The following is a 9,648-nucleotide window of genomic DNA, read 5'->3' on the forward strand; positions in this document are numbered from 1 at the left end:
GTGGGAATTTAGGAGGAAGGAAGGATCCTGGGACAGTGGTGACAGGAGGAATGTTTTCTGTTCAGGCGAACATGTTACAGGAATGGAAAGAGGAATGGCTGCCATGGTGTCTGGGGTGGTGGTGTCCCAAAGGGCAGCAGAGGGAGGGGAGAGCCCTCATCCCAAGATTAGACTTGGCCCTGAGGCAGGAGAATGGCCAGATGGACAGGGGGCCCCAGCTCTGAGCCCTGCCTCTTCTCTCTCCCTTCTCAGGACCCTGCCCGCTCAGCCGGCTTCCACCCCAGTGGCTCTGTCCTGGCTGTGGGTACAGTGACTGGCAGGTAAAGCTGAGGAGGGCATTTCGGGAGGGCTTCTCTGCTCCCTGGGTAACTGGCCCTTCTTCCTTCTCTCCTACTTGCCCAAATCTTACTATTTAGTGAGCCCCGATCCCTCAATATTCCTCTGGCTCACTGCAGCCTCCGCCTCCCAGGTTCAAGGGATTCTCCTGCCTCAGCTTCCCGAGTAGCTGGGATTACAGGTGGCCACCACTATGCCTGGCTAATTTTTTTTGATTTTTAGTAGGGACGGGGGGGGGGGGTCACCATGTTGGCCAGGCTGGTCTCGAACTCCTGACCTCAAGTGATCCACCTGCCTCAGCCTCCCAAAGTGCTGGGATTACAGGCGTGAGCCACTGCACCTGGCCTTGTTTTGTTTGGGCTAGAATCTTGCTCTGTTGCCCAGGCTGGAGTCCTGTGGCACGATCCCAGCTCACTCCAACCTCTGCCTCCCAGGTTCAAGCAATTATCGTGCCTCAGCCTCCCGAGTAGCTGGGATTACAGGCACATGCGCCACCACGCCCGGCTAATTTTTCTATTTTTAGTAGAGACGGGGTTTCGCTATGTTGGCCAGACTGATTTTGAACTCTTGACCTCAAGTGATCCACCCGCCTCGGCCTCCCAAAGTGCTGGGATTATAGGCCTGAGCCACCGTGCCCAGCCCAGATCTTTTCTGGGGTCTTTCTGATCCCTCCCTCAGACCCCACAGATTGCGGCCCCTCTCTGTCAGATCATCTCACCCCTCCTCCCCCCACCACGCCCTCTCCTTCAAGATGGCTGCTGCTGGACACGGAGACCCATGACCTGGTGGCTATCCACACAGACGGCAATGAACAGATCTCAGTGGTCAAATTCTCCCCAGGTAAGCGGCAGGCCTGGGACACCCAAGCGGCAGGGCCAGGGGACAGAGGCTCAGAGTTCTTGGCAGGGGGAGGGGTGGAGCCTTCGAAGGGAGGCCTATGAGGGATGCAGTGGGGATGGAGCTGGGGACTGTTGAGGGGGCTGAGTCTGGGCGAGGAGGGGGCAGAGCCTGGGTGCCTCCTCATAGCCCCCCTCCCCCTCCCCCAGACGGGGCGTACCTGGCCGTGGGCTCCCACGACAACTTGGTGTACGTGTACACGGTGGACCAGGGCGGCCGCAAGGTCAGCCGCCTGGGCAAGTGCTCGGTGAGTGGGCAGTGGCCCCCAGCCCGCGCCGCCACCCCGCCCAGGGGGTGCAGAATTAACCAATTTTCTACCTCAAGGGAGCGCAGCTTTCAACACTCAACTGACTGCCCTGATCAGAGCAAGGAGTCTTGGCCCCGCCCACACATTCACCACCTCGTGTGTTCTAAGCCCGCCCCTTTGTGTAGCCCCGCCCCCACGTGCTAAGCTCCCCATCTGTGTAGCCCCGCCCCTCACGTTCCGAGACTGCCCCTCTGTGTAGCCCCGCCCCTCACATTCAAAGCCAGCTCCTCCGTGTCTAGCTCTGCCCACCTGTTCTAAACTCCCATCGTGTTCTAAGTGCTTTTTGTCTAGCCCTGCCCATCACAGTCTGGCCCCGCCCACAGTAGTCTGGCCCTGCCCCTACACTCCAAAGGCCTGTGGATCCTTCCTTTAGTTCCCTTGTGTTCTTGCCCTACCTCTGTATCTGACCTTCCACTTTCCTGATTTAATCGTGTCCCCCTCTCCTTGGTTCCGCCCTCTGCAGCTCTAACACTATCCCTTCCCTCCCCCGCAGGGCCATTCCAGTTTTATCACCCACCTGGATTGGGCCCAGGACAGCAGCTGCTTTGTCACCAACTCCGGGGACTATGAGATTCTGTACTGTGAGTTCTCCGGGACCCAGAGACATTTCTTCCTCCGTCTCATTTGCAGACTTCCCTGAATTCTGGGACAGGAGGCAGGGGCTTCAGGTCTCGCTCCCTTAGTATTCAAGGCTGGTTCTGATTTGGAATTCAGGGACTACTGGCTTATTTTCCCCCTGGTGTACCCCACTTTTAGTCAATTCCTCCCCTTTCTGGTTGGATGAGTAGGATGCAGGGATGCAGGTTTCTTTTTTACATTTTTAAATTTTTAATTTTTATTTATTATTATTATTGTTACATATTTTTTGAGACGGAGTCTTGCTCTGTCCCCTAGGCTGGAATGCCGTGGTGCGATCTCAGCTCACTGCAAGCTCCGCCTCCTGGGTTCAAGTGATTCTCCTGCTTCAGCCTCCCAAGTAGCTGAGATTATAGGCGCCTGCCACCACACCCGGCTAATTTTTTAGTAGAGACGGGGTTTCACCGTGTTAGCCAGGATGGTCTCAATCTCCTGACCTCGTGATCCGCCCACTCGGCCTCCCAAAGTGCTGGAATTACAGGTGTGAGCCATCGCGCCCAGCTGTTTAATTTTTATTTTTTGAGATGGAGTCTCACTGTGTTACTCAGGCTGGAGGGCAGTGGCACCATTTTGGCTCACTGCAACCTCCACCTCCCGGGTTCAAGCCATTCTCCTGGCTCAGCATCCCAAGTAGCTGGGATTACAGGAGCACACCACTATGCCCAGCTAATATTTCTGTTTGTATTTTTTTTTTTTTTTTTTGAAATGGAGTTTCCCTCTTGTCTCCCAGGCTGGAATGCAGTGGTGTGATCTCGGCTCACTGTAGCCACCATCTCCCAGGTTCAAGCGATTCTCCTGCCTCAGCCTCCTGAGTAGCTGGGATTACAGGTGTCTGCCACTACGCCCAGCTTTTTTTTTTTTTGTATTTTTAATAGAAACGGGGTTTGCCCATGTTGGCCAGGATGGTCTTAAACCCTGACCTCAGGTGATCTGCCTGCCTCGGCTTCCCAGAGTACTGGGATTACAGGCATGAGCCACCACGCCCGGCTTAATTTTTGTATTTTTAGTAGAGATAGGATTTCAGCATCTTGGCCAGGCTGGTCTCAAACTCCTGAACTCAGGTGATCCAACCGGACGCGGTGGCTCATGCCGCCTCCTGGGATTACAGACATGAGCCACCACGCCCTGCCAGATGCAGGTTTCAAAGCAGATGCTCCCGCTTATGCTGCTGGCTGTGAAGACCCAGCATGCAGCCTTCTCAGCCAGTCCTGACAGGTGGAATGAGCCCTGGGACCTTAGCCTCCTCTGTCTTGGACCTCAGCTCCCATTGTCTAAGAAAGGGACGGGTTTACTGCGTAGTTCTTCCAACTCTGAATGTCTCCTCCCATTTTCTGCCCCAGGGGACCCAGCTACCTGTAAGCAGATCACCAGTGCAGATGCTGTGAGGAACGTGGAGTGGGCCACAGCTACTTGTGTCCTGGGGTTTGGGGTGTTTGGTGAGTTCTGGAATGAGAGAGGTCTCACTGAGGACAGGAGTTCTGAGAGACATCCATGCTGGTGGTTTCCAGAGTCTTACTGCTTACCTGCAGTGTGGGAAGCTCACTCCTTTACTGCATGTGGGCTGTGTTTGTGTAAGAGGAAAGGGTAGGGTAGATGACTGATTAGAGCTGTAATAAAGTGAAACCAAATGGGCGTGGTAACTGGCCAGGAGAGACCACACTGCCGGTGCCCTAGCCACCCATTCATTCAGGCACGAAATCAGCGAACACGTACTCCCTGAGCAGTTCTGTGCCTGCCATGGGCTTGGCAGTGACCACGACTGAGGGCCCTGCTCTCCTGGGGCTCTCAGTTCAGCTGGGGAGGCAGACTTCTCAGACAGTGATGACCCAGAGTGAGCAGGGCTGGGACAGGGAAACCCAGGGTGGGGCATCTGGCCTAGTCTTAGAGGGAATCAGGGAGGGCTTCCTGGAGGAGGAGACATCTGAGCTAGGACCTGGAGGATGAGGAGTTACTTTCCAGGGCAGTGAAGAAGGAAAGCAGTCTCTAGGCAAAGGGAATAGCACATACAAAAGCCCAGGCGTGACACAGAGCTTGGCATTCGGAGAAATGCAGGGAGGCAGGGTGGCCAAATCATTGCAGAGTTTAACGGGAGCACTGATGAGGGGTGAGGCTGGAGCAGTGCATGGGGCCCGCTGAGGCTTAGAACCATAGATCTTCTTCTAAGATCACCAGGGAGCCATGGAAGGGTTTTGAGCAGAGCAGGGGCAGGCTCAGATTCACATTTTAAGAAGGTCATTCTGAGTCGTATCCTTGGATAGATACAGGCTAGGTCAGAACAAATTAGGGTGGCTGGAGTGGCAGTCTGCTCCTCTTGGCAGTCCCTGGCTCCAGCTGACATCTTACAACTTACCTCCATCTTGCCCACAGGGATCTGGTCCGAGGGGGCGGATGGCACTGATATCAACGCTGTGGCCCGCTCCCATGATGGGAAGTTGCTGGCTTCAGCTGATGACTTTGGCAAAGTTCACCTGTTTAGCTACCCATGCTGTCAGCCTCGAGTGAGTCCCTTGGGGAGATGGGGGTGGACAGGGGTAGCAAGCAGGGGTGGGGACAAGATTCAGGCAGCTCTGGTCCAACCCCACCCCTTCTCTGAGCCTCAGTTTCCCCATCTGTACAAGGAGGACAGTGGTCTTGATCCCAAGGGCCTTTCTTAACCCAGAGGTGGATGAATTTCAGAGTGTGCCATGCTGAAGACGTGGTTCTGTCTTTTTTTCTTTTTTTTTTGAGACGGAGTCTCGTGCTATTGCCCAGGCTGGAGTGCAGTGGTGTGATCTTGGCTCCCTGCAAGCTCCGCCTCCCGGGTTCACACCATTCTCCTGCCTCAGCCTCCCGAGTAGCTGGGACTACAGGCGCCCGCCACCACGCCTGGCTAATTTTTTGTATTTTTAGTAGAGACAGGGTTTCACCATGGTCTCGATCTCCTGACCTCGTGATCCACCCGCCTTGGCCTCCCAAAGTGCTGGGATTACAAGCGTGAGCCACCGTGCCCAGCCGAAGACGTGGTTCTCGAAAATTCTGAGCAACTGCAATTCTGAGCTCTTTGGTTCTTTTATCCTTGTTAACTCAGTAAATATTTATTGAGCACCTACTATGTATCTGGGCACAGGATATACAACCAGATGTTACAAGTTTTTAAGGGAGGCCAAGGTCAGGTGCAGTGGCTCACACCTGTAATTGCAACATTTTGCAAGACTGAGGCAGGAGGATCGCTTGAGGCCAGGAGTTCAAGACCAGCCTGGGCAACAAAGTGAGACCCCCATCTCTATAAAACACACAAAATTAGCTGGGCATGGTGGTGCATGCCTGTAGTCCCAGCTACAAGAAAGTCTGAGGTGGGAGGATTGCTAGCCCAGGAGGTTGAGGCTGCTGTGAGCCATGATTGTACCACTGTACTGTAGCCTGGGCGACAGAGCAAGACTTTGTCTCAAAACAAAGATGAAAACAAACAAAAAAAAAGCTGGACGTTAATTTTACCATTCTCTGGTTCTAACAGAAGAGGGGTTGTTTCAGCATTTTCCTAGGAAATTTTCATGCATAAGAGCAGAAAGACTAGTACAGTGACCCCTCCTGTACCTGTTACCCATGTTCAACTATTACCAAATTTGGTATATTTATTTCATTTGTTTCTTCTTTCTCCTTTCTCTTCTTTGTTATTTTTGAGACAGGGTCTCACTCTGTTGCCCAGGCTGGAGTGCAGTGGCATGGCACAATCTCGGCTCACTGCACCTTGACCTCCTGGACTCAAGTGGTCCTCCCACCTCAGCCTTCTGAGTAATTAGGACTACAGGCATGCATCACCACACCTGGCCAATTTTTGTATTTTTGATAGAGATAGGGTCCCTGTTGCCCAGGCTGGTCTTGATCTCCTGGACTTGAGCAATCCTCCCCACCTTAGTTTCCCAAAGTGCTAGGATTACAGGCATGAGCCACAGCACCTGTCCTGGTCTGTAGTTTTAAGAAACTGCATATGTAGCCAGGTGTGGTGGCTCATGCCTGTAATCCCAGCATTTTGGGATGCCAAGGTGATGGACCACCTGAGGTCAGCAGTTTGAGACCAGCCTGACCAACATGGCGAAACCCCGTCTCTACTAAAAATACAAAAATTAGCTGGGCGTGGTGGTAGGTGCCTGTAATCCCAGCTACTCAGGAGGCTGAGGCAGGAGAATCGTTTGAACCCGGGAAGCGGAGGTTGCAGTGAGCCAAGACTGCGCCACTGCACTCCACTGAGCGACACCACACTGAGCGACAGGGTGACAGAGTAAGACTTTGTCTCAAAAAAAAAAAAAAAAATACAAAAATTAGTCAAGCCTGGTGGTGCATGCCTGTAATCCCAGCTACTGGGGAGGGTGAGGCAGGAGAATTGCCTGAACCCGGGAGGCAGAGGCTGTAGTGAGCCAAGATTATGCCACTTTACTCCAGCCTGAGCGACAGCAAGGCTCTGTCATAAAAAAAAAAAAAAAAAACACCACACACACAAAAACACAGGTTATCTTTTAGCCCTCTAAATTGAGCATCTGTGTCTAAAAAAATAAGGGTAATTGTGGCCGGGCACGGTGGCTCATGCCTGTAATCCCAGCACTTCGGGAGGCCAAGGCAGGCGGATCACCTGAGGTCAAGAGTTCAAGATTAGCCTGGTCAACATGGTGAAACTCCGTCTCTACTAAAAATGCAAAAAAATGAGTCGTGGGTGGTGGTGGGCGCCTGTGATGCCAGCTACACAGGAGACTGAGGCATGAGAAATCACTTGAACTTGGGAGGTGGAGGTTGCAGTGAGCTGAGATTGCACCACCACACTCCAACCTGGGCAAAAGAGTGAGACTGTCTCATAATAATAATAATAATAATAAAAGGAAGAAGAAGAATTCTTACATATCCACAAGCCTCTGACCACTCCTACTCATTAACATTAATTTCTTCTTCTACTTTTTGTTTTTTTTGAGACAGAATTTCGCTCTTGTTGCCCAGGCTGGATGGAGTGCAATGGCCCGATCTCAGCTTGCTGCAACCTCCGCCTCCTGGGTTCAAGCGATTCTTCTGCCTCAGCCTGCCAAGTAGCCGGGATTACAGGCTTGCGCCACCATGCCTGGCTAATTTTGTATTTTTTAAATAGAGAACAGGGTTTCTCCATGTTGGTCAGGCTGGTCTTGAACTGCCAACCTCAGGCGATCCGCCTGTCTCGGCCTCCCAAAGTGCTGGGATTACAGGCGTGAGCCACTGCGCCCGGCAACATTAATTTCTTATATGCCTCATCCCTAGGGAGGCAAAAACAAAACATCAATTCCTAAATATGATCTCATAGCCAGTACATATTCACATGTCCCTGATGTGCCCCAGACTGGCCGTCTACGGTTGGTTTGTTTGAATCAGGGTCCAAACTGCATTTGCTTATGTCTCAAATCTCAGCATGTAGAACAGCCTTCCCCATGTGCATGCTGTTTCTTGCATTTATGCCATTAACTTGTTCAATAAACCAATTCAGTTGCCCTGCTGGGTTTTTTGTGGGTTTGTTTTTGTTTTTTGACAGTCTCCCTCTGTCGCCCAGGCTGAAGTGCAGTGGCATGCTCTCGGCTCACTGCGACCTCCGCCGCCCGGGTTCAAGTGATTCTCATGCCTCAGCCTCCCAAGTAGTTGGGGCTACAGGTGTGTGCCACCACACCCAGCTAATTTTTTGTATTTTTAGTAGAGACGGGGTTTCACCACATTGGCCAGGCTGGTCTCAAACTCCTGACCTCAAGTAATCCACCTCCACCTCGGCCTCCCAAAGTGCTGGAATTACAGGCGTGAGCCACCACACGCAGCTCTTCTGTTGGTTCTTTTTTTTTTTTTTTTTTTTTTTTTGAGATGGAGTCTCACTCTGTCGCCAGGCTAGAGTGCAGTGTCACAATCTCGTCTCGCTGCAACCTCCGACTCCCTGGTTCAAGCGATTCTCCTGCCTCAGCCTCCGAAGTAGCTCAGATTTACAGGCATGCTCCACCACGCCCAGCTAATTTTTATATTTTTAGTAGAGACGGGGTTTCACTATGTTGGCCAGGATGGTCTTGATCTCCTAACCTTGTGATCCTCCTGCCTCGGCCTCCCAAAGTGCTGGGATTACAGGCGTGAGTCACCGCACCTGGCCTCCGTTGGTTCTTCAAGAGCTTATTAGCCCTGGCAACATTGGGACACCCCATCGCTGTGAAAATAAAAAAAATTAGCCAGGTGTGGTGGCACATATCTGTGATCCCAGCTACTCGGGAGACTGAGTTGGGAGGATCCCTTGAGCCCAGGAGGTCGAGGCTGCATTGAAGCTGTGCTCATGCCTCAGTGACTTCACTCTAACCTAAGTGATTTAAAAAAAAAAAAAAAAAAAAAGAGGAAGAGCAGAGAAGAACTGGGTCAAGACAAGACGACCATGATGGAGTGGCATTGTCCCCACTGACCTTTCTTCACTTACTTCTTTCCTTGTAACAGGCCCTCAGCCACAAGTACGGTGGACACAGCAGCCACGTGACAAATGTGGCCTTCTTGTGGGATGACAGCATGGCCCTGACCACGGGGGGCAAGGACACCAGTGTGCTACAGTGGCGGGTGGTCTGATGAGGCCAGGGAAGAGTCAGGTGTCAGGGCAGGAATTCTATTTTCGGGAGATGTCTATTGCCGTGTAGAGTAATATATACCCAGAGTATGTCTATAGCAGAGGGGTTTATGGGGGCGGGCGGGTAGACTGACAGAAGTCTCTATTTATCCGGGTGGGATGAGGGAATCACATCGCTTTGGGGATCCACTGGTGTTTGGTTTGGGGTGTTTTTTAAGTTTTTTCTTTTATATCATCCAGAAATAAAGACACGTGCACTATGGTGTGTCTGGGTCTGTGTATTTGTATGGTGTGTGCCTACACAGTTGTGTATGTGTATGGATGTGTGTGTGTATTAGTGTATTAGCCCGTTTTCATGCTGCTGATAAAGACATACCTGAGACTGGGCAATTTACAAGAAAAAAAAAAGAGGTCTATTGGACTTACAGTTCCATGTGCCTGGGGAGGCCTCACAATCATGGTGGACGATGAAAGACACAGCTCACATGACGGTAGAGAAGAGAAGAGACCTCATGCAGAGAAACGCCACTCATTTTTTGTTTTGTTTTTTTTTGAGACGGAGTTTTGCTCTGTCACCCAGGCTGGAGTGCAGTAGTGCCATCTCGGCTCACTGCAAGCTCTGCCTCCCGGGTTTACTTATGCCATTCTCCTGCCTCAGCCTCCTGAATAGCTGGGACTACAGGTGCCCACCACCACGCCCAGCCAATTTTTTGTATTTTTAGTAGAGACAGGATTTCACCATGTTAGCCAGGATGGTCTCAATCTCCTGACTTCGTGATCCTCCCACCTCGGCCTCCCAGAGTGCCGGGATTACAGGCCTGAGCCACCGTGACCGGCCAAAATGCCACTTTTAAAAACCATCAGATCTTGTGAGACTCATTCACTATCACAAGAACAG

The 9,648-nt window shown here is 51.8% G+C and overlaps 1 protein-coding gene across 4 annotated transcripts in view; it reads left to right on the forward strand.

Annotated features, from left to right (window-relative positions):
• The window catches only part of EML2 (EMAP like 2), a 35,230-nt gene extending 26,215 nt beyond the window's left edge, over positions 1–9,015 (forward strand). For 3 of the 4 annotated variants that reach the window (XM_026457349.1, XM_026457348.1, XM_026457350.2), the window contains 7 exons: positions 253–320; positions 1,088–1,176; positions 1,383–1,480; positions 2,034–2,121; positions 3,517–3,612; positions 4,544–4,674; positions 8,627–9,015. In XM_026457349.1, the coding sequence (XP_026313134.1) occupies positions 253–320; positions 1,088–1,176; positions 1,383–1,480; positions 2,034–2,121; positions 3,517–3,612; positions 4,544–4,674; positions 8,627–8,752 (696 nt within the window). In that variant the 3' untranslated portion in view covers positions 8,753–9,015. The remainder of the gene's footprint in view (positions 1–252; positions 321–1,087; positions 1,177–1,382; positions 1,481–2,033; positions 2,122–3,516; positions 3,613–4,543; positions 4,675–8,626) is intronic. The other variant, XR_003309987.1, reaches the window with a different exon arrangement.
• Positions 9,016–9,648: the final 633 nt, after the last annotated feature.

Source organism: Piliocolobus tephrosceles, chromosome 21 (assembly GCF_002776525.5).
Source record: "Piliocolobus tephrosceles isolate RC106 chromosome 21, ASM277652v3, whole genome shotgun sequence".
Classification (NCBI taxonomy): Eukaryota; Metazoa; Chordata; class Mammalia; order Primates; family Cercopithecidae; genus Piliocolobus; species Piliocolobus tephrosceles.